The sequence below is a fragment of the Acartia tonsa genome, chromosome 2, assembly GCF_053477335.1.
Source record: "Acartia tonsa isolate MP-2025a chromosome 2, ASM5347733v1, whole genome shotgun sequence".
Taxonomy (NCBI): Eukaryota; Metazoa; Arthropoda; class Copepoda; order Calanoida; family Acartiidae; genus Acartia; species Acartia tonsa.
The window spans coordinates 19,559,665-19,585,135 of NC_137261.1; the positions used below are offsets into that span (position 1 = coordinate 19,559,665).

Here is a 25,471-nt window from a genome sequence, read left to right on the forward strand (position 1 = left end):
CCCACGCATGGTATTACAGTGCTTTAACCTAAGAGTAAAGGTTGGTTTTTGATGTTAGATCAATATAAGATAAGTATAGTAAAGTATAAAAAGGAAAGAAAACAGTTTAATAAAGTTAATTGTATTTACATGTAGATCAGTCAGATATTAATGTTACATAATACTTATAGTAAGTGTAAGTAGTGTAGGATGAGATGTGCCTAAGTCCAAGTCATGATTGTGCATATAGTTAGGCCTCTAACATAAGTCATATGCACAATATATGCCAAGTACAAAGGAACCTAAATTTAAACTAAACAATGCATGCTAAATAAACTAAGCCATTTACCTTCTTAAGCCAGGAGAGAAGAGGGAGAACCAGTTGGTTTGCGAATTAAATGATAACTGAGTTTTAAAGTGTTTGCAAGCTAATAAGAAAACTAAATACTTGGATTTAGAGTGTTGTCTGTCTCTAGACTGTGTTTGTAAGTTAGCGTGAGCATAAAATTGTTCATGATACTTTGGATAAGAAAGTTATCTGAGAAAAAGGCTTAGGTATGGCTTATATACAGAAATAGTTAAATAGATAATTAACAATAGGTATATGGTTGGATATAAACATATAACATTGATAAATTACAATAGGTGTGCCTACATGGTTCATATATATGTGTATATTGATAAGAAACAGGCCAAATAGTGCATAAAGGTTGCCTAATTCTGAGCTGTGATAGCTATGACTTTCGCCTTGAAAGTCAGAGGGCAAGCTCTGCTCCAATTAAAGGAAGTGTGTCTGTCAAGGTCAGCGTGTGTATCAAATTATTCATATACATAATTATGACTTACTTAATTTAATTGGGAGGGAAGCTTTTATTTAAAAGTAGCGTTCACATGTTTAATTTATTTGAAACTTAGATGCAGCATCTACAATTTACCATGAATTAAACCAAGTTGTTACTTTTCCAAATTTTTGTTCAATTTAGGTAAAATAGACCTACCAAGGATTACTCATGCAAAATTTCAGATCAAAATTCAAATTCTAAGTGCAATTTACTCATTGATTACGAAGTTGTTGCATTAACCCCCTCCTCTTTATGCTTCGTTTTGTTATTTGTGAAACCGCAGAAATTACTTTGATACTGGAATAGATATTCATTGACAGCTTTCCGTGGATTTAAATGAAAAATTATAAGATAAATACCAGATTTGCTAGCCCCGTGGAAAATTATCTGGAATATGATGCTATACATGATTGGATGAGAACCTAATCTTATCCTTCTGATATTAATCGGTGTCGAAGCCATACTGGAAAAATATTTATTTTATAACCCTAGTAGCAGGAATCATTATGTGTCTGTTTCTCTGTACTGCCTTGCTAACCGCTGAACTTATATGGTTCTCCTTTACAGTGTAGCTTCCCATAAGTCCTAGGACAGTTTATTGCTGTTTCGGGCAAGGGTATCTTCACCCTCCCTATATTTGGGGAGAATACCAATACCCTACCAAGAAAAATACCAATAGAAAAAATACCCCCTCCTCCCCCTTAAATTTCCTTAAAATTACAATAAGATGTTAAAGGCTGATATATTATCGACATGCATTTTTCCATGATATTAGAGAATTCCTTCAAATACTTTGATTCAGGAATCACAAGGGATAAGACAATGAACGATAAAAAATATAAATATTAGAATAATAAACAAACCAAGAATAAGCTACCTCCATCCCAGCATTCTCAAATTGTATCAAAATATTAGGGTAAGGGAGGGTTTCAGTACTCAGCAAGGTAATCTGAGTGAAAGTGCAAATATTTTTTCTCGGCATTGCTAAAAGAAATAAATCAAAATTATTGTTAAAAAAAGTTTGGACTTTGATAACTTGAAACCAACCATAAAAAATTCAATATATAAATATCCAAAGATTTAATGCTGACCAATGAGCGAGCGTAGTTATCAACGAGGGAGTGGACATTGGGTTGTTTATTACACTAATACCAAAGGTTGATACCGTTTTCTTATTCGTTAGCTGAACAACTTTGGACTTTACAAAATGGTAATTTTGTGTAGAATCATTTGGATGGACATAAATTTATCGGCTATTGTCTTACCTATCCCTTTAGATCCCTGGTGGTTATAAACTTCAATATAAAAATGAAAGTTATGGGCAACAAATAAGAATGTAACTTTTTATATAATTCAGGGATAAGACAACGAACGTTTACATCCACAATGATGATAATTAAAATTACCCCTATTGTGGATCAATATTATTGGTTGAATTTGAACCAATCAAAATTCAATAACACAAAGTTTTTAAGATGGCAGATTGTCGATATACATTATACTATATACATATACATATACTCAGGGCGACTACTCCAAAACAAAAAAAATATAGTATTTTTATAGTATATTTTTTAAATCCATATAGTATATATAGTATATTTTTTAAAACTCATATAGTATGATATAGTATCGGACTTAGAATTATTTAGTAATAAGTAACATAGTATATGCATCATCAATAATAACACAAAGCATAGCAGTTATCAAAGCAATTTTACATATAAGGGGCTTACTCTGTGATTATTAGGCTAGGTATTAATATGAGACTATAGGTTATTTAGGATAAAAGTTTACTTTTGGTTAGTATTTCACATATATTTAATCATTTTTTGGATAGTTTTCAGGTTCAGGTGCTTCAGGCTATCTGGAAGGTGAGTTAGAGATCAACTTATAAAACAAAAATGCATCTTTTTGGATGTTATTAACATAAATGAAGAAAAAATTAAAATAGGCCTCCAAGTTCTGGTCTTGCAGGTCTCCAGGTTTACTCTGGACAGGTTATAGATATTTTTTTTTTATTTGAAGAGTTAGAGGCCAACTAATAAAACAGAATATGCATCTTTTTGAATGCTATTAACATATCTGAAGAAAAACTTTAAATCGACCTCCAAGTTCTGGTCCTGTAGGCCTCCATGTCAACTCTGGACAGGTAAAAAATTCAAATTTCTTATTTGTAGAGTTAGAGGTCAACTTATAAAAAAGAATATACATCTTTTTGGATTAACATAACATAACTGAAGAAAAAATTCAAATTGACCTCTAAGTTCTGGTCCTGCAGACTCGGGACAGGTAAAAATTCCCTCAATTGAACAGTTAATGGTATATTTGTTAAACAAAATGAGCTTATATTTGTATGTTCTTTATATATTTGAAGGAAAAAATTGGCCATCTGGTCTAGGAGGTGGACTCTGGACAAGAATAAAATAAAAATTTTAAAGGGATAGTTTCACGAAGTGCATTTTAAAAAAATAGTGAACTGTATGTTTTTTCTATTTTAAATAACGCAGTAATGCATAATATAAAGTTATTGATTAAAATTAAAAGATTTGACCAGGGATTTTTCTCAAAAAATGAGTTTTTCATTTTTATTTTCAACTTCGTTACATGTCATATATGGCAAAATTTTTTTTGTCAAAAATACAACTTTAGAGAGCATTTACTAGTTAATAGAACTACAAACTTTTTATACAACAAAATACACATAACAAAGAATGACCAATAAAATATGTATTATGGTACTTAGAGTAGTGAACTGTTTATATGTATGTCTTGGTAGAATACATTAGGCATTGGATAGATATGATTATGTGATAAAGAATTTTAACATTGACCTGACTGAACTTTTTTTATTTGACAATATCTAAATAAGTTAGTGATTTGCCACATAAATTACAGGAGAATTGTCTATTTTTTATATATATATGTATATATGTTGTATGGTTAGTTGGTATTTCCGCGTGAGATAATGTGTATATCGTAATTAAACTTTTTTTTATGTTTTTTAAGTAACTTGCCCCAAGGGGAACCCCTGTTCAATTTTTTTATAACTCTTGTGAAATATGCGGCAATTCATTCTCTAAAACTGGTGTTTTGGCTATACATATTAGAAAAAATAGACCATTCTTATGTAATTTATGTGGCAAATCACTTGTAACTTTTTTAAATATTGTCAAATAAAAAAAGTTCGGTCAGGTCAATGTTAAAAATTCTTCAACACATTATCATATCTATCCAATGCCTAATATATTCTACTGAGACATATAAAAGTTCACTACTCTAAGTACCTTAACTCTTTAAATACACTTTGTGGAACTATCCCTTTAGAAGTTAGAGGTTTATTAAACAACATATGCATCTTTATAGATGCTATTTATATGTTTAAAGAAAAAATGACAAACGACCTCCAGGTTTTGATGCTGCAGGCCTCCAGGTGGACTCTGGACAGATAAAAATAGAAAATTTCATATTTATGTAGTTAGAGGGTAGTTTATAAAACACCAAAAACATCTTTTTAGATGTTATTTACATATCTGAAGAAAAAATACAATTGACCTACAGGTCCAGGTGCTGCAGGCTTCTATGTAGACTCTGTCCTGAACTTGAACTCTTTAAATAAGAAATTTGAGTCTTTTACCTGTCCTGAATGAACCTGAATGGGGATCCCAATATGATAATATTTTCCATGTAAATGCATATTCTGTTATATAAATAGACCTCTAACTCTTCATATAAGAAATTTGTTTGTTTACCTGTTCAGAGTGGACCTAAAGGCCTGCAGGACCTGAACTTGAAGGCCAATTTATATATTTTCTTCAGATATGTTAATAAGATCAAAAAAAAAAAATATTCTGTTATATAAATTGACCTCTAACTCTTAAAATAAGAAATTTGATTTTTTACCTGTCCAGAGTGGACCTGGAGGCCTGCAGGACTTGACCCTGGCGGCTAATTTTCAATTTTTTTATCAGATATGTTAATAACATCCAAAAAGATGCATATTCTGTTTTATAGGTTGACCTCTAACTCTTCAAACAAAAAAGAGAGGGGTAGGTTTCTGGTAGAATACGTAAAGGTGTGTGTTTTAAGGCTTAAAAATAGTAGTAGAACGATAATATTCACTAAATATATATGTGTATTTCCTATTAAAAGGACTATAGACAAAAAAAAATTTTAAGTTCACACAAAATTTTAGCGTTCTACTACTGTTTTTTTACTTATAACACATAACCTTTACGAATTTTACCAGAAACCTACCACTCTCTTTGAATTTTTACCAGTCCAGAGTGGACCTGGTGGCCTGCAGAACCAGAACTTGGAGGCCAATTTAATTTTTTTCTTCAGATATCCTGAAAGATGTATATTCTGTTTAATAAGTTGATCTCTAAATTTTACAATTTTTTTACCTGTCCAGAAATCACCTTTTAGCCTGCAGCACCTGAACCTGGAAACTTATCCAAAAAAAATATTAAATATAAGTGAACTAATACCTGAAAGTAAACTTTTATCCCAAATAACCTAGGATTTTTCTTAATCTCTTTTTTACTGTAGATCTTTATGCATTTTTGTTGTATCACAGTATCTTTTAAGCCCCCCGCAGGGGCTAGAAATAGGAGAAGACCTACTGCGAAAAAAAGACAAAACACTCCTTAAAAGGCATTGTCACAAAACTGACAATATTCGTTTTTTGTTATATAAATGTAATATTATATAGTATATATAGTAAATTTTGGTCAAGTAAAGGTAATAATATATAGTATATATAGTAAATTTTGGTCATATAGTATGATATAGTATCCAAATTCATCCTATATAGTATAAATAGTATATATAGTATGCAGTGGTCGCCCTGTATACTATAAAGACTAATGTCTCCTCACTCCCTGGGTATAATTGTAATTTACAGTTCAATGTTATCTCCTCCCTGGGTATAGAAGAGTTGTCTACAGGGATAGCACAATTGACGAAAAATGTTAACATGGGATAGATAAGAAATGCAGAGAGAGATGGGACAATGGGCAGTTTGTTACACTATTCCCAGCAATGTTTTCTTATTCGTTGGATTAATTACTTTTGGGACTTTAATGAATTTTGATTGGTTGATTCCTTAAGTTGAGTGTTTGATTATTTCAACCACTATTTTTGATCTACAGAAATGGTAATTTTGATTTTCCACTTTTTTACAACAATTTTTATGTTATATAATCATCCTATTTATCTGTTTTTTTTAACATCATCTAAAATTTCTATAATATTTTCAGGAGGGAGGAGACATTTGACTGTAAATTATACTGGTACCCAAAGTTGTATCGCCACATTATCTTATTAATTGGCCCAAAACTTTACCTGAAATTTGATTGGTTGGTTTCATACCAAAAACAGATAAACAGATGGGGTAATTTAGTAGGTAACAACTGTAAACCATAGTGGTACCTTAAGTTTTACAAACACTATTTCTCAAAAACTAAAAAATCATGATTGGTTGTTATAAACTACCACTTAGTTTTCCATGCACTGATGATCTAAATCTATAGATGGAATAATTTTGTTTCTAACCATGGGGAATAATTTTGTTTCTAACCATGGGGGATAATCAATTTAATCTCCATTGTAAAATCCCTGTATATTTTCTATCTTACAGGTCTACAATTTTACACACCTTCCCTAAATTGTACTAAACTATTTCAGCCCCTTGCCGCTCTCGCCTTAACCTCAACTAACTCCCATGCCAGCCAGGCAGCCATAGCTGCAAATACCTGGTGCCCCCCTCCCCTTCCCTCCCAACTATCACATTCCTGCCTTCCCTTTACTATGTCAACCTGTATCTTTACTCCAAAAAAACTACACACACACAACGAGAATTTGTTGGTGTGCGCCATGGACCGCTAAAAAACAAAACCGCGTTTCCGCGGACACCGCGGATATATTAACCACGTCATATACAGACCATACACAATCTAAGGTTTATAAATTTTGCCTCCACTCTACTCATGCTTCCTAACTGCTGGACAATATTGCCGCCACTTTTTTGTGTTCGCTTCCGCCCAATATAACCGCAGTTGCCGCATTCATCGCCCTTCTCCGCCACTACTCCGCTATACAATGCTATACACCGCTTACGTCGCTATACACAACACCCCCCAGCCTCCACTCAATTTCTGAACAAGGGAGAGGGGAGCATGTATTGAACCGCGACATACAGCAATGAATAGCGGAGTAGCGGCGGAGAAGGGCGATGAATGCGGCAACATAGAAGCTAAAAATCACTAAAGCAGCACAAATTGAATGGCGGGAGGATTCACTTAAGGGCGGTCAAAATTTTCAAAGGGCTTCGATCGCGATGCCACAAAAACAAAAAATGCCTAAAATTGAACAGAGAATAATAATTTCAGGTTAGATTTTCAAAAATCCAAAGTTGATTTTTCTGTGGAGAGTCCTTTTAATGAACATCAAACGCTTTCCTAATGTCAAAATGTTTTGTATATCACCTAAAATTTACTTTTAATATGACAATTATTGTTCGCTTTAAAAAAAAAGTACTTTTGTGTTGAACCCCCCCCCCCTCACCTACAATTCTGTTCTAATAGCGTAAAACCTTCCTTGGGGTGATAGATAAATTCACCTGAAAATTGTGCAGACAGAAAGACCGTGAAACATGCTTTTTCTTATAGGATTTTAATAGACAATTTTGATATAGAGAACTGAGTGGAACATATGACGGGACAGCTACTGTACCAGATTACCTGGAGGCCACTGTCTACAACAAGGAGGAGGCTGTTATCATGGTCGGAAACTTTGCTGATGTCACCACTGTTGAAGAGGTATTTTTCATTGACATGATTGATAAGTAATATTCAAATTGTTTTTACAGTGTGGCTTCGAGACCGATTATTATTCGGTGGTTTAGAACTGGTTCTCAGCCACACTATAAAAATCATGAAATTAATGCCAGTTTTGTTAGCCCAAGACTTCGGTCCCTTGGGGATTACCATACTGGTTTTAATCTTTTCTTTTTATTATCTGCGGAAATCTGAGAAACAATATTTTATAAGATATTTTAAAAGGCAAAGAAAATCAACAATGTGACTCGTTGGTACAAGCCCTGGTTCTACAAGCACGTGGAAACCTTCCTAACCAAGGGGGAGAGCGAGGAGTACATCCCTCTCAGAGAATATCTGCTCAGACATAATAAGGAATTTTAGATAATCTAGAACAAAATAAATTATATTTTAGTAGGTAATGTAGGAAATAAATGTCTTTTTCTTATTTTTTTTTTCAAAATCTAGGTAGAATTAGGTAGAATTTAACAGCTATTTAGTGGAATGTCATATTTTAACGATTTATTAGGTAAAATACAAGTTACTTTATTCTTAGCCTCTAGGGGAAAACCGGGTGAAATAGCATAAAACCTTTTTCAACTCATTTACAGAGCTTCCCTCAAACTAACAACCAATTCGGACCAGCATTTTCCGAGACCTTTATCGTCAGACAAAAGAAACCTTACTTTAGATGAACACAATATCTTTTTGTTGTTGCGCTCAAATAAACATAATAGTCCTTGTAACACGGAAGGGTATTCAATGTTGATGTAATCGCCTCTTTCTTATCGACCCTTAAGAGCTGGTGTTACGAAACCGATTATAGTCAGGCATTATTTGGTAATATAAAATAAAATTATCTCTAATATAAAGGCAATCTTCTGGGTTATTGAATCAATGATTCCTTTCGGGAACCACCCGCTGTTCCTAGCCCTGCTGGGCTGGATGTTGCCCCCGAAGCCGGCCTTCATGAAGCTGACCACAACACCCGTAGTTAGAGCCATGACATTCACCAAACAGGTTAATAGAATCAGCATTAGAGTAAAAGAATAGAAGGGGAAGGGTTTAAATAATATCCCCACCCCGAGGACCCTGTGCCGACTTTCAATTAGGTCTTTGAAAATGAACCTACAGCGTCAGTAAAATTAAAACAGCCAAGTCCCTACAAAAGAGCAGAAAGTAATTTGCTAGGGCCAACAGAATAGAACTAATCCTAAGATCTTTCATTTTCTTGTCTGCAGACAATTATATCTAGAATTACACCATAGATATGTATTGTATTGTTAAGGTGTTCCAAGACATAGTTCTACCTATAAACAAGCTGGAAGAGCAGATAAACAAAAGTGAAGAGCTCTTTGATACTTATCCTATTCTTGTCTATCCTTGCAGGTACACAAGGGGGGACGTTTTTTTTTGCGTTTTTCCGTAAAGTTATGTGTAACCGATTAGTCAAATGTGCTTATTAGGTCAAAATGTTCTTAATTATGACTATTTCATATATATACATTTGGTAATAAGTAAGAATTGACTTGATAAGCGCATTTGACTAAAAGGTTACACACAACTTTATGGAAAATACGCTAAAAAATGATCTCTTTATTAATTTTTGACAATGGAAAGGAGAATCTACTTCGAGATTTAAGGAAACTTATAAACATCATACAAAGCGAAAAATTGAAAATATAGCCTAACAAAACAGGAATTGCTACAGACGCATAGACAGACTGACATTCTGCTACTTGATGTAATGATATTGTTACAGTTTCTGATTCAAAAATTGAAATTTAAGAATCTATGACCACGGCGAGCACACGGGTCAGCTCAGACCACCAAGACAGGATCAAATGGTTCCAGGTAAGAAAGCCTTGAGAAGGGGATACACCACGATTAGGGTTTTTTTCCCCCATTTTTTTAAAAATTCAAGTACCTAGTGGGTTGCATTTTTTATGCCTTTTGGCGAAAAAACACTTGTGTAAAAATTTTAACCATTTTATCATGCCCAATAATTTCACTTATCAGGACCCCCTTATAGGGGTCAATCTTTAAAGGGCGAATATAGGTTTGATATGATATGAGCTTATATCAAAGGTGCCATTGCATAGTTTTAGAATATCTATGTTAAATTTAAAAATTCAAAAAAATCCTTAAGTAGATTTTACAATTTTCGTGTTTTCTTCAACATATAATAAATGAGATGGCCTACAAAATCGTTTATTTTAGCCCTTTACAAGACTTTTTTTGACTAGTTTTCTTAAGTTTAATTGATTATTTCATTGGCATGCATCTTAAATGATAATTAAAATGTTTATTTTATTTAATTATATAGTATTTTATTCAAATTTTAAATAGCATCAAAAATTTTGCTTTATAGTGCATCATAAAGATAAATATTAAGTTTTTAAATTTATTTTCTCTACTAAGATTTTAGATTTATTCATGATGAATACAATTTATTTATATAAAAATATATAATATGTAAAATATATTTACCCTTTGTAGCCTGGGTAAAGACACAAACATGATGCAACTTTTAGCAAACAAACATAATATTTTAATTTTGAAATATTTTTTTAAAATTAGTTTTCAGCCCTCCCTTTTTCAATGTACTATTACAAAATTATGTTATGAAAAATTTATTTGATCAAAAGTAAAAGTTGCAGCATCCTTTTTTTTCCCATTCCTTTCGTCTTCATTATGACTATGATTGAACAAAAGCTTTATAATACAACCTTCCGACGCAGCCTTGTGTGATGCAGGGATGTTTGGATTTCTTAGGGAACCACACAAGTTACGCGAAATGGCGTAATTATATCAACGAATCAGTTCGGTTTTAGGCTAGAAACGGACTTATACAGTTAAATATGTCAATGTCTTTAAGTTACTTATAATCTATATAATTGCACGCTTGAAATAAGCCCATATCATATCAAACCTATATTCGCCCTTTATTGCATCTTTGGCCCTTCCCCGAACCCCGGTCAGGGGTGCCATAGGCATGGCTCACGGTTGCCGAATACCACAACTCTCCCCTCGGAAGGCTGGGAGGGGGTCTCCCTGCCAGACTTCCGACAGTGGTTGAGGCCTTCGGCCCGCTCCTTAGGGCTAAGATATATACAAATGATAATGATTCAATGGAATCCTAGTGGTGATTTTCAGGGCTGATGGGCTCCCAACGTGGGATAGAAAGTAGAGGCTGGCTTTGGTTGGACACGTAGCTCGGCGCCGGCAGGTGTCAGGTTGGCGTGGGGCACAGCTGCTGCGGGGCCGGTCAGCAGCGGGGCATTCTGGTTGTTGTTGGCAGCGGCTGGGGCACTGGCTGCCAAGTTGACCGTCTGAGCGGCAGCCTGGCCTCCCGAGGGGCCGCGGGGCCTTCCAGAGGGCGGTCCAGGCCTGCCTGGGCGGTCATGCCCGCTATCGGCTGATTGCATGGACACCATTTCTTCGGCGGCTTCCCGGCCGATAGGAATGGCATCCCAGTCTACTGAAAAGTCCCGGGACTTGGCATGGGTGAGCCGGGCTCTGGCCAAGGCCTTCCTGTACAAGGTTGGATGGTACAGGAACACTTGTGACATCGCATTCATGGCGGCCCGTACACCTCCCTGTGCGGCTGCCAGGGAAATGATGGTCAGATCCCCCAGCAGTTTGAGGATCAACAACAGCAAACACAGTATGGCTGCGCCATCTCCCCACTCGTGGATAGCTTGTCTGAACCCGGCCCAGACATCCAGGGCGGCCTCTCCTTCCTCCGCCAGTCGGTCGATATTGTAGGACACGATCCCATGGTCTCCGGTGGCCGAACAGCTACCTTGCTGAACGCATGAGCCATAGGACAGGCCGGTCAGCATGGCGGCTTTATACGCTGGGAACGCTAGCAGCTGCTGCCAGTCGTTCAGCTCAGCCTGCGAATACAAGCCTCCTGAACTAAAGTCATCCAAGGGTTCTGTCAGCAGCTGCTTGGGCGTATCCAGCGGGGGTGGCCTCTTCTTAGGTGCGGGGGTTAGCTCTATCCAGCCTTCCTCCGCGTGCACAGTCAGGGGGTAGGTGGAGGAGCAGGGGATCTTGGTGGCGTGGCCGCTATACACCCGTGTCACGGCGTCTACAAATCCTGTGGGTTCCACTGGTACTTTGTCCCAACATTCATTGCTTTCACGGACAACATATTTGTTGCGTTGGCAGGTAAGCTGGAGCAGGACATCTCCCCTCAGCACAGAGAACGTGCTCCCCTGGACACGCACCGGGTGGGCCGGGTCTAGTTGCTGGAGCTTCCAGCAGTTGGCCGCTACTTCTTCTGCCGCTGTGCTTTTCATGCGTGTCTCCAGGGTAAATCCAATGTAGCCTGCATGTATCTGGGCCTGCAGGGGGACATCCACGTCCCTGGCCGATACTCTGGGCAGCGCTGCCGCGGCCAGGTCAGCTGCCACGAACAATGCTGGGTGGTTGGTGGCATGGGCCTCAAAGTCGCAGTTCACTATTGAGGTGGGGGTGGTCATGTTGATGAAGAACTGGGCTTGATGGTCAACCAGGAACGCATCCATCACTAGGCTAGGCTGGAGGCTGCGGATCAGCCTCAAGGGGCAATCTCTCCCCAGGTGGTCCCACACGTAGGTTGCTTCCCCAGTGATGCAAGACAGCTCAGAATGGGGACATTCTAGGGTCACCATGTCGAGGGTGAAGAACAGGGGATGGTTCAGCTGGAACGTCAGTGGCTGGGTCTTGCCTGGCAGCGTGTAGACTCGGTTCCTGGCCAGGTCTCGGCACGTTTCTGGATCAATCTTGGTTGGCCTCATGAGGGTGGGGACCGAGGTCACCTTGAGGTGACCCCATACCCCACACCTAAATGTCCACTGGGACACGGTGAGCTGACAACTGTATCCTGTTGTTTCCCTAATCTTGACTTGCTGCAGGACATGTACCTCATGGCCCAGGGGCACCTCCTGGTGTAGCGGTTCCGTGCTACACATCTTCTCCTTATTGTAGGCTGTGACGTGGGTGGGGTTGGCGCAGTCCCACCCTACCAGGACGTAGCTAGTTGTAGGCCACACGGCTGCCAGCAGTAGTCCCCACAGAACCATCCACCAGTGTGAGAAGCTACCAGACAGCCATCTACCTCGCGCACGTGGCTGGGGATCTTCGGCTCGGGTCACGGCTGCTTCTTGGGGCTGGACACGGCTGGGCTGCTCCTGGCTAGATACAAATTTCCATTGAGCGTTATCTTTGTGTGTCCGGGGCACCCCGATACCCTCCCCAATGACAGACTGACAGGCGACTGGCGCCTGCCTGGGTGTCGGCTCCCCTAGCCCCAAGGGGTCCCTTCCCTTGTCCATGGCATGCCCAGTGGCATGGGGCTGAAGTGCGTGTGGCACAGGCTCGCCCTGAATCACGTCCCTCCCCTGCCCTAGGAACTCAGGTGCATGTGGCACAGGCGAGTCCTTATATCCCCAAATTTCAATCTCCCCAGCCTCTGGTGCAGGAGGCACAGGCAAGGTTGGGGGTTTACAATAATTTGGATACAATACATTTGTTAAATTTAACTTATCCTGGCTCGACTGGTAGTGCTGGGCAGCTGGGTTCCCTCGGCTGGCAGGGGGCGCTGGATGGTGTATGGCTGGGCTCTCCCTACAGGCTGGTGGCGCTGGCTGACTGGGGGTGACGGGTGTCACCCCTTCCTCTGGGACTGCTGGCTCGTTCCAGGATCCAGGTACCTTGGTGGCGGCGACGGTTGTCGCCCCAGGCACCAGGGTGGGGGCGCTGGATAGCACCCCCCAGTCATCGCAGGTGGCGGCGCCGGGTGGCGCCCCATACATCGACTCTGATGCGCTGGCTAGCGCCTCCTGCCTCTCTCGTTCAACGGCTGCCAGGGCCTCCCCGTACACCGTCTCAGTGATGCTGGGTAGCGCCCCTCCACTCTTGCTGGGTAGGCTCGGTCGGGCAGGCCCCATCATGTTTAGGCTGAAGGGCTGGGGCCTCAGAACTTCTGGCTTGGCAATGTTGTTGGGCTGCACAAACTCCGGCCCCAGGTGGTTGAGGCTGAAGCCCAGGCCAACCCGGTTGGGTTCAGCCGCGCCTCCCAGTACGTTGATTCTAGCTGGGACGGTTCCAAACTGCGGCATTCCGTCGGCTCAGCCCGCTGCGTTGGGGGCGGCTGCTTGCTGCGGTGGTGCTGGGGGCGCGCTCCCTTCCATGTTGGCTACTCTGCTGGGCTTTCCTGGGGGAGCGCCCTTGTCTGCAGTGCGCCTCCGGCCGGCTACCTGGTCCCAGTCGGCTCTGCACTCGGCCGCCGTATGGCCAGCATAGTGGCAACGCTCGCACTTGGCAGGACGGTCACGGCGTGGCTGGGTGCGTCTCTCCTCTAGGCTGACTTCCATAGGCGTCGGACAGTCTCGGGCTCGGTGGCCTCTCCCTTGGCAGCGTTAACAGCGGCCTGAAGTCTTGTCATCTGGGGCGACCTTCCCCATCTGGTGGAGACCCGGAGCCAAGGCGCCAATCTCCATTGGCTCCGACTCATCATAGTTGGGCAACTGGACGCTGGCTGATCCCGTGAGCCCGTCGGTGGCGTCCACTAGGCACACACCCTCCTTCAGCTGCTTGGTAATCATTGTGACGGTGAACATGGCTCGCCTCGTGTACTCAGGTACAGAGGCGATCTCATGACTCATCATTTCACGTTTCACATTAGCGTTACGGATGCCACGATTTAATTCATCTATCAATAACTCGAGGTCCTCATGGCTGTAGGCCTCCCTATACAAGGCACACTTTGTGGATATGTATGCTTGTATAGGTTCTGTCGAGTGTTGCCTGTAATCCCTGAAGGCTTGCTTCAAAGTCTGGGATTCAAAGGCTGGACGAAATAACATTTCACACTCGGCCTTGACTTGTTCGTATGTCAAGGCTTGGCCTGCCTCGCCAAACAGATGAGAAGCCATTTCCGCCGCTTGCCCCACCAGTGACAGTAAAAGGGCGTTGCGGCGGTTGAGGGTGTCATGGGGCGGCACGCGGTAAGCCGCCCATGACATCTCGAGTCTGCGGATGTGGGAACTCCAGGATTGCTTGGGCGGTCCTCTATACTCCGGCAGGTTACTCAGCATCAGCTTGCGGTACTCGGCGGGAGCCGGCTGGGGGTCATCCTGGAGCCATCCTTGGGCTTGGTCGCCTCCTGGCGCTTGCGGCTGCTCCATCGGGTCAACGGTTCAGCGGCGGGACACAAAGTTATAAGTCAATAGTATAAATGGTTTACACTTGAGGCTTTCTAGCCTAGCAGCCAACACTGTTTATCACTAGGTTGGTAGTTTAACTACAAAGGTATAACTTAGATGTACTTGTCACTAGTTTTTTTCTGGGTTTGTAGAGTAGGCTGGTAGGGGTAGATAGCTGTTGAGGGTCTGAACTGCTGTCAGGAACTGATTGGGTTTTCCTTTATCACACTATAGATAGGAGGGAGAAGCTTGTAATTCTTGTTTTTTTTCTAAAAATATCTCTGTTAGATGCTATGGAGTAGCTCCGCTCCTGTGTGTGTGTGTGTGCGTGAAATATCCCTTCCTTGCAGCGCGCTTACGCACCGTCAAATTCGCGCACACAGGTAAAACGCGCACTTATCCCTCAACTCGCTCTCTCATTGGTCCGCTTTGTCCGTTGAATTTTGTGATATGTCCCAAACTCTGCTGCGCGACCCGTAAATGGCGCTCTGTTCTCCCGGTCGCTATCTCCACACCGTGGGCGGACTTAGTCAAGTGTGGGTAGGAGGGGGGGAAGCGCGTGAGGGGACGGGGTAAAACCGTCCGTTCCCCCTGTGGGGAAGGGGGAGTGCTGTGGGTTTGAGGTAACTGTGTGGTGAGGTAATGGTGCCCTTTCTCCTTAATCCTGGGCTTATTGTTATGTCACCTTGATTGTATTTTCTTCAATGGATGGTGGGCCCCTCCCTTTCCTCTGGAATAAGGGGTGTATTTGTTGTGCTGGAGGCTTGGGTGGTTAGATTGTTTATCAATGCATTGTTATATTACATCTAGATTCTATTTTTGGCCTTATCACAATACATAACAGATTTGCTTACCAAGCCTGTTCTATTTTTAGTTTTATCACAATACACAACAAATTGTTTACCAATTCTTGCTCATAAATCTATTGTTCAGCCATCACACTAGGGTGGTAATCCCTACAATGTGATATAATATCTGCTTTTCTAGATGGGGGGCTGCGCTGTAGCCTCTCAGGATACTTGGAGTTGACGTAGTTTTCCTCTGCTTGGTACACTACACTCGTATGTTGGCTCGCAGCTCGCAGCTATTTGGCGTGTTTCAGCCTGTCGGCGGCAGGGAATGTCCCGTCCTGCAGCGCCGTATATCCGAATCCGGCTGGTGGCGGCAGGGAATGTCCCGTCCTGCGGCGCCGCTGGTTCGAATCCTTGGCTTGTTTCAGTCTGTCGGCGGCAGGGAATGTCCCGTCCTGCAGCGCCGCTGGTTCGAATCCTGCTATCTCTTGCAGCAAATGTTGGCCTATTTTCAGCCGTTTACACTTAGTTGGCCTGTTTCAGCCGGTCCGCAGGCCTGTTTCAGCCCTTGAGCGCTCAATTCTCCGTTAGATGTCGGCGCTTCTCGCGGTTCTCCGTCAAGTTTCGCTGTTTCGCTTCCACAACTGCCGGATGCAGAGTTAGACCTTGCTATCCAGGGTGGGTAATTCAGGTTGCTTGTGTCAGTTTTGCCAGTTTCACTGCTGGGAGTACCTTAGCCTCAGCTGCGCGTCTGCTCTACACTTGTGGTTTGCCGTAATCTCACACAGCTGTCACCAAAAGTTGTGGTATCCGCCTAGGATGAATGGCAGACACCAGAGTTCAAAATGACTACGGCAGTGTGAACAGACGTGGACACCTATACTATAGAGAAGCTACGCTTCTCTAGCAATCACTAAATAATAAACAGCATCTATTCAGTTGTTCCTTTATTGAAGGTCTAAGGATTACTAAAGTTATATACAACAAACAATAGCTACACAGATAGGAATAAATAATCATAAATAAAAGCAATATAATACATATACAATAGTCAGTTTGGGCAATAATGATCCCCCATCCCTGGGAAGGGTGGGGGGAATTAACAATACAGCTTAACCATAATAAGGCTGTCAGATTCAATCATTAATTTTAGGCATAGGGAGGGGGTCGGCAGACCCCTTCCCCAGGACTCGGGGGAGGGCCTTTGGCCCTTCCCCGAACCCCGGTCAGGGGTGCCATAGGCATGGCTCACGGTTGCCGAATACCACACTTATATCCTCTTGGGGTTGGGGGGGAATTAGCATCTTTATATAAAAAGGGGGAGGTGTTTAAAGGGAATCTTTAAAGAGACAAAAATAGGTCATATTTATCATTTGCAGTTTTACAAATTAATAAATATTATATAAAAAAATACTGCTTTGAATATGTTTCACGTCATGCACTTTGAAAGAAGGAACTTTTCTCTGTGTGGACACTTGCTGAAGATTTCATTTCTGGTGTTTAAAGTTTGTATGTTAGATTTGAAAGCTTTCATTATTTCGAAGCTTTCTGTCAAGCAATAACAATATAATAGGATAACAATATAGGTACAAACTATTGTATGTTTAATGATCTGGGAGTGTACGGAGTGCCCAGGGATGTCAGGGAAATATAATTAATAATATATAGGTACAAACTATGGTATGTTTAATGATCTGGGTGTGTACGGAGTGCCCAGGGATGTCAGGGAAATATAATTAATAATATATAGGTATAAACTATGGTATGTATAATGATCTGGGAGTGTACGGAGTGCCCAGGGATGTCAGGGAAATATAATTAAAATATATAGGTATAAACTATGGTATGTATAATGATCTGGGAGTGTACGGAGTGCCAAGGGATGTCAGGGAAATATAATTAATAATATATAGGTACAAACTATGGAATGTTTAATGATCTGGGTGTGTACGGAGTGCCCAGGGATGTCAGGGAAAGAAGGAGGTGGGATGCTGTCTCTGCCATGAGAAAGATGGAGGCTTATACCAGGTCAGAAATGCGTTTTATTAAGATTCCTGTTATGATAATGTATAATCATTAATTAAGGTAGCATAGCTACTTTAAAAGTTATCATAAGGTAAGGTATTCTATTTCAAACGATTTTTTAGCTACTTTGATAATATATTTTGACATTAAAAGGTCATTTCTTAGACAAATGGACACAACCCAGCGGACAATTTAGCGATTTCGCCAGGCGAAATCGCGAACTTTAGCAAGGGATTAAATGCGAATTAGCAGTTTTTAGCAAAATTTTTGTATTTTTTGCGAAAAATTTCGAATTCGCGAAAATTTTGCGAAATGTATAGGCTAAAAATTGCGAATTAGCAAGCTAAAAGTTGCTAAAAATTGCGAATTAGCAAGCTAAAAGTTGCTAATAATTGCGACTGTGTTAATTAGATTTTTGAGAGAACAAAAATATGCAAATTCGCTAATTTTTAGGAAAAAAAATAGAGAAAATTCGCGAATTAGCATTTTTCGCAAAATATTTGCGATTCTTCGTCATCACCTTTAATAAATTCGCCTTTTATAAATCGCAAAAAATTCGCAGATAAAACTAGCGAATTCGCGGCTTTTTTTTCAAGAAATCCTTGCAAATTCGCGGATATTCTCTATTTTTTTCCCCTCAAAATTCTTGCAAATTCGCGGCTTTTCTCTATTTGTTTCCTAAAATTTCTTGCTAATTCGCGACTTTTATTTATTTATTTTCGCGGCTTTTATCTTTTTTTTCTAAAAATCCTTGCGAATTGGCACATTTTCTTTATTTTTCCGGTCAAAATTCTTGCTAATTCGCGACTTTTATATATTTATTTTTGCGGCTATTCTCTTATTTCCTCAAAATCATTCCGAATTCGCGGCTTTTCTCTATTTTTTCCCTCCAAATTCTTGCTAATTCACGACTTTTGTCCATTTCTCTCAAGCTCTAGCCTAAGTAAATATTAGCGGATTCATAATTATGTACTTCAGATACCCTTTACTTTAACTTCTAATTCAGAAGCTAAGTGATGAGAATCTCATATATTTATTTTTATGTGGCAATGGCTTTTGTCCTTTCCATTCTATGATGAATACATTCAAATTTTGTATACTGTTAGTCGTTGTTTAGATTTTGTTATTTTTTCTTACAAAAAATTTCAAAATACCGGAAAAAAATGAAATAGGAAACCATTATAAATATGATATACTTATTTCATTTTTAAACAACCATACATATATTAAAAATACCAAAAAAAATATATTTTTCTAAACTATATAAAGTATAAATTTATTAATATTAAGTTTAATGGCCAATGGTAAAAAAAATATAAAGATAGCTCGCCACAATTTTATACACAGGGAGGGAGCGGACATTATTTTTTACACTAGTCCCCAAAGTCTTAGTATTTTTCGTTGGATTTACAAATTTGGGGACTTTTATTGGTTGCCTTAATAAGTTAAGTGTTCAAACATTTCAATCACTAATTCTAATCTATAGAAGGGGTAATTTTGTGTGTCATCATTGAGAATGTACATGAATTCATTTGCCATTGTCTTATCCCTTTAGATCCCTGTTTTCTACACCTTATATTAAGTAAATTTCAAATTCAATGTCAATTTTAATTATCCGTAAATTTCCATATACAAGAACAGACAAATATTTAACCGGTATGGCATTGAATCTGATAAATTTATGCTGGATTAGAACCGGTTCTTGGGTCATGTATCACAATAAACACTTTTCCGCATATGGTAAAATAAAATCATAAAATCAATAACACTGGAGTTAATCTTACAAGTTTTCATTTTACTATCCGCGGACAACCATCTAACGATGAAATAATCTATTCATTTTAGGATTTGATGAAAAAAAAAATGTCAACCTATAGGGACAGAAAGCTTTGCTATATATGTATACTAGCTGCTACGCCCCTAGAAGCATCTAGGGGCACTTTAATTAAGGTAGGAGGAGGAAAAGTCGACCTCATCCCATTTAAAATTTGAGTTTCAAAAAGATAAAAAAGATATTTTTGGGGGGAGGGGGGTGAAGACACCCTCTCCCAAAATAGTTTAAAACCTTCCTAGGACCTATAAGAAGCTTCACTGTAAAGGAGAACAAAATCGGTTTAGCAGTTAGCGAGATCCTTCAGTACAGACAAAAAACGCTTACTACTTTATATAAAAGAATATATAAAGCCTCTAGGGGCTTTGCACCAAGATGTTTGATCAACCTAATTTTTCATTTGGGGGGGGGGGGTGTCCCACCCCCCAAGAAAATAGCTTAAAACCATCTCAGGACCAGTTGGTATATTCTCTGAAGAGTAGAGCCCAATCGGTTCAGTGGTTACTGAGATCTTAAGCTTCAGACGGACAGACAGACATCGTTCTACTTTGTATTATAGATTTAAGTAGTTAGAATTGTCATATTGTTATTCAAATTTACAGTTTTTTAAAAGTGAAACTTTTCTTTAATTAGGGTCGGTCCGTCCATCCAGAACGGATAAATTTTTCGTCAATTTAGGCAGGTTAGAATTTTTCCATCGATTTAAAACTTTGCAAGGTGATTCCTGTAGTAGAAAGGTACAACTTAGAAAGCGTAGCAACTATATTAAATAAGATTTATTTTCAAATGGGTTTAGTTACGATAAATATATTACATATCATTTACAGATATTATATTCGTTAATAGAATGTCCGAACGTACATTTTAAATATTATTGAGTTAAGGAATATACTAGCTCTTTATACTAATTAGAATACTTTAAAGACCTTCTTATCCTTAACTTTCAAAAATATGTAGGGTGAAGATTTTAGTGTTAGATCTAAATTATAGCTTGACTTAAAACCTTACTAAAATTGATTACGTTGCCTTTAGATTTTGTAGTAATGAAATTAAAATATTTCAAAATATTGAAGAAAAAAAACAATTATATGAGAAACAAATTTAATTAGAATTTACTTCTTGCATTTTTAAACAAAAATATATATTTTAAAGACGCCAAAAAATAAAGTTTTTCTAAAAGGTAAGAGACACCTAGCGGCAAAATTTTTAACTATATAAGTTACTTTTATTGAATTTTCATTGAATGGTTCACTAACTTGAATATCATTTATTTGTTAGTTTGTTCTTCCAGTAGGAGGGGAGGGGTGGGGTAAAGTGGGTGGATAAGAGCGTTTGTTCTTTTAGCCAGCTAATAGTTTCACTTTATTAAAGTACATGATAATCTTGCGTAAAATCCATGTAATAATAATCCATTATATAATACTAGCGGTTACGCCCATAGCTTCTAGTGGCTCTGTATTCAAAGGGGAGAGTTAAAAAGCCTAAAACCTTCCCAAGACTTAAAATAGAATAGCCTAAAACCAATCCACGACTTAAAATAAAATAGCCTAAAACTATCACAAGACAAATATTAAGCTTACCTGAAATAGAAAGCCCAATCGGTCCAGTAGTTATTGAGATCTTAAGCTTCCGGACATAGAACCGGTTCTAATCAAGGGGATAATAGTCAGTTTTTAAGCCAAACTGGAAAAATTTTAATGAACAATTAAATAAATACAACTACTCTGTGATTAAGTGTATGTTTATACAGGGATAGGAAAATGGCCGATAAATTGATATACAAAATTACCCCTTCTGTAGATTAAAAATTTGTGGTGTAAAAGTTTGAACACTCAACTTAATAAACCAACTAATCAAAAGTCACTAAAGTCCCCAAAGTTTTTAAGTCAACCAATAAGAAAACGTTATTGTAAAACTTTGGGGACCAGTGTAATATACCCATTGTCCCCTTTCTCTCTCTCTGATATTTATTGTTTTTTATCAATAGCGAAGCTACTCTATAATTTGAAATGTCCGTCTGTCTTAGTTTGGGGGAAATGTGATTTTCTCGGCTCTTATAAAAGATTGATTTTTTGACAATTAATTACCCCTTATGAACAATTAGATTATTTGTTGGAAAAGTTTGAAGAGTAAGAGGGGACAATGGGCTGTTTAATATACTAGTCCCAAAAGTTTTATAATATTTATAATAATAGTTTTTTCTTTGGAGAATTTTGATTGGTTGGTTAATTAAGTTAAGTGTTCAAACGTTTCAGCCACTAATTTTAATAATATAAGGGGTAATTTTGTGTATCATCATTCAATGTCTTATCACTTTAAGATCCCTGAGTTTGCATTAAATTTCCAATTGCTCTTTAAAAATATATAAATATACATACACAACTATCTCTCTCTATACACAACTTATGTTACATACGTAAAATCATTCTTATATGATGAATTTCCAAGTTTTAAGATTTTTTGGATAGTCCTCCAGGTTCCGGAGCTCCAGGCCCCCAGGTGGTCTCTGTACAGTAAAAGTTAAAAATCAACTTTTTTTTGATGAGTGAGAGGTCAACTTATAAAACAAAATTTGCATCTTTTTGAATATTATTCACATATTGGAAGAAAAAACATAAAGATTTTGTTTCATAAGCTAACATTGTATTATAAACAGCTTTTCGCGGATATTATAATGTACAATTAGAAGATAAAATTAATTATCCCTGAGAGGCCGAGGATCATAAATTGATATACATACATTCCCAATGTTGATAAACAAGATAAGATGATAAACTAAAATTGCTTAAAAGCGGACCTATGGAAGCTTCCCTAAAATGAATTACTTAATCAGTTTAATGATTACCGAGATCTAAACGAACAAACACAAAGTTATCAGCGAAGCACCACTGTTTTTTTAATTTTCAAATATTAAGCATCCTGTATTTGATTTAGTTTGGGATAAATATTTATATAAATTTTTAAAAAGTATCCAACTTTTAAAAGCCAACCAAAATGAGCAAACGTTTTATAAAATTTGGGTAGCAGCATATTTTAAATTCCAATCCCCAATCCCTCCCTGTTTATTACGTGTCCAGTTTGACCGCTCATATGCTCTCACATACACCTCATGTAACTGCTATTGGTGTAGTGCGCATATTTGACTGACAATGCTCGTGCGTTTTCATCTTTGAACTAAATAATGGGTATATAAGAAAGAGAATTCACATCATCTCTATTAATACCCAAAAACATCAATTGTCTATTTTTCGGGAAATGTTCTCAAAAAAATCTAAAGGGATTTGCATATCCTCAATGGTGACACACAAAATTACCCCTTCTGTAGATTAGTATTCGTGATTGAAATGTTTAAACACTCAACTTAATAACACAACCAATGAAAATTCAATAAAGTGCCTAAAGTTGTTAAGCCAAGGAACAATACTAAGACTTGGGGTACTAGTGTAAAAAACAGCCCAATGTCCCTTCCCTCCCATTGTCTTTTCCATTGCACATTTAAAATGGAGTTAAACTAATTTTTACTTTATATAGTTCAAATATTTGCCTCTTACTTTTTAGAAAAACTTTATTTTTTAGGCGTTTTTAATATATGTATATGTATGCTAATTAGCAAGATTGAAAATTTTTAATAATTTGCGAAAATATGCAAAATCGCACTAAATCTTATATGCTAAACTTGCTAATTAAGAAAATTGGGAATTTAATTTTTAAATGTTATTTGCTAAACTTGCTAATTAGCAAAATTGGGAATTTAAAAAAATTGGCAAAAATATGCAAAATCGCACTAAATCTCATATGCTAAACTTGCTAATTAGCAAGATTAAAATTTTAAAAAATTGGCAAAAATATGTAAAATTGCACTAAATCTTATTTGCCAAACTTGCTAATTAGCAAGATTGAAAATTTTTAAAAAATATGCAAAATCGCACTAAATCTCATATGCTAAACTTGCTAATAAGCAAGATTGAAAATTTTTTTAAATTGGCGAAAATATGCAAAATTGCACTAAATCTCATTTGCTAAACTTGCTAATTAGCAAGATTGAAAATTAAAAAAAAAATTAAAAAATTGGCAAAGATATGCAAAATCGCACTAAATCTTATATGTTAAACTTTTAATTAGCAAAATTGTAAATTTAAAAAAAAATATGCAAAATCGCACTAAATCTCATATGCTAAACTTGCTAATTAGCAAGATTGAAAATTTTAAAAAATTGGCGAAAATAGGCAAAATTGCACTAAATCTCATTTGCTAAACTTGCTAATTAGCAAGATTGAAAATTTAAGAAAATTGACGAAAATATGCAAAATCGCACTAAATCTCATATGCTAAACTTGCTAATTAGCAAGATTGAAAATTTTAAAAAAATTGCAAAAATATGCAAAATCGCACTAAATCTCATATGCTAAACTTGCTAATTAGGAAGATTGAAAATTTTAAAAATTTGGCAAAAATATGCAAAATCGCACTAGATCTCATTTACTAAACTTGCTAATTAGCAAGATTGAAAATTTTAAAAAATTGGCAAAAATATGCAAAATCGCACTAAATCTCATATGCTAAACTTGCTAATTAGCAAGATTGAAAATTTTTAAAAATTGGCGAAAATATGCAAAATCGCACTAAATCTCATATGCTAAACTTGCTAATTAGCAAGATTGAAAATTTTTAAAAATTTGCAACAATATGCAAAATCGCACTAAATCTCATATTCTAAACTTGCTAATTAGGAAGATTGAAAATTTTTAAAAATTTGGCAAAAATATGCAAAATCGCACTAAATCTCATTTACTAAACTTGCTAATTAGCAAGATTGAAAATTTTCAAAAATTTGCGAAAATATGCAAAATCACACTTATAAAGCTAAGATAAAAGTTGCAAAATCGCACTATATCTCAAAATTTTCTAAAACTTGCTAATTTGCAAGATTGGGAATAAATCTAATTAGTGCTAAATTGCAATCATTAGCAATTATTAGCAAGATAGGTAATTTGCAAGTTTTCATTTTAAGTGAATTAGCAAGTTTTAGCACATTTTAAGATTTATTTCGAATTTGCAACTTTTATCTCAGCTTTTTTTTGTGATTTTGTATATTTTAGCAACCCAAAAAAATTCGCCAAAAAAAAAGCGTTTTAGCACATTTTCGCTATTTTTTTTTTGCATGTTTATTTGCGATTTCGCAAGGTTTCGCAAAATATGCGATTTTGCAAACTTTCGCTAATTTTCGCAACATATAATCGCAAATATTTTGCGAATTCGCCATTTTTTCGCAATTTATTTGCGAAAGTTGGCGAAAATTTCGCAAATTTGTCGGCTGGGAATGTTATTAGTATTTTATCTGTATAACTTCCTCTCAAGTGATAAACCGGTACAAATCAACTTTGAATTTCAACCAATTTTGCAACATCAAAAAATGAGAATACCTTTGTTAATTGAAATTATTCTTGCTCTCTTTTGCTAATTTATTTTGCGCTATTCCTTTTTTGTTTTTATTATCCTTATTAATATTGATTTAGGAAGTAGCTTATAGTGCTTATAAAAATGACGACATACAATATAAATGACCAATGATAGGCAAGTATACATTTTAATTGACCTATGGTAGAATGTATACTGTCCTATCATTGGTAATTTGTATTGTATGACGTCATTTTTATAGGCACTATGTACTGTTTTTTTATTTAGGAGTGTTGGTGGGTATCACTTTATGTATGCAGATACTTTCCTTTCCAGAGAAGAATTTGAAGAAATGTTTGATTTAACCGCTTATGAACAAGTCAGAAAGAAATATCACTCGGAAGGTACATATGATAAACTTGTTTGGATATGCCCTTCTAGGCCTCTAGGGGCACTTGAATGATGGGTTGGGGGGGAAATCGACCCTCCACTTTCCATTTTAGTTTAAAAAAAACGAACAAAACATTTTTTGTGGTACCAGGGTCGATTTTCTAGGGAGGTTGAAGATACCCTCGTCCCCTAGAAGCTTAAC

At 37.7% G+C, this 25,471-nt stretch overlaps 2 protein-coding genes across 4 annotated transcripts in view; one reads left to right on the plus strand and one right to left on the minus strand.

Annotated features, from left to right (window-relative positions):
* LOC145306311 (delta(24)-sterol reductase-like) overlaps nt 1-25,471 on the plus strand; it is a 47,241-nt gene that overhangs the window by 21,231 nt on the left and 539 nt on the right. For 2 of the 3 annotated variants that reach the window (XM_080148396.1, XM_080148403.1), the window contains 7 exons: nt 7,519-7,642; nt 7,886-8,011; nt 8,510-8,659; nt 8,928-9,028; nt 9,429-9,493; nt 17,540-17,654; nt 25,168-25,283. In XM_080148396.1, the coding sequence (XP_080004522.1) occupies nt 7,519-7,642; nt 7,886-8,011; nt 8,510-8,659; nt 8,928-9,028; nt 9,429-9,493; nt 17,540-17,654; nt 25,168-25,283 (797 nt within the window). Of the gene's footprint in view, nt 1-7,518; nt 7,643-7,885; nt 8,012-8,509; nt 8,660-8,927; nt 9,029-9,428; nt 9,494-17,294; nt 17,380-17,539; nt 17,655-25,167; nt 25,284-25,471 lie in introns of those variants that run through there. The other variant, XM_080148411.1, reaches the window with a different exon arrangement.
* On the minus strand, nt 10,620-12,285 carry LOC145312740 (uncharacterized). The gene is made up of 2 exons (XM_080151990.1): nt 12,065-12,285; nt 10,620-11,985 (listed from the first exon to the last, which is right to left on the minus strand). The coding sequence occupies exon 2, from the start codon at nt 11,944-11,946 to the stop codon at nt 10,792-10,794; it is 1,155 nt and encodes a 384-aa protein (XP_080008116.1). The 5' UTR covers nt 11,947-11,985; nt 12,065-12,285; the 3' UTR covers nt 10,620-10,791.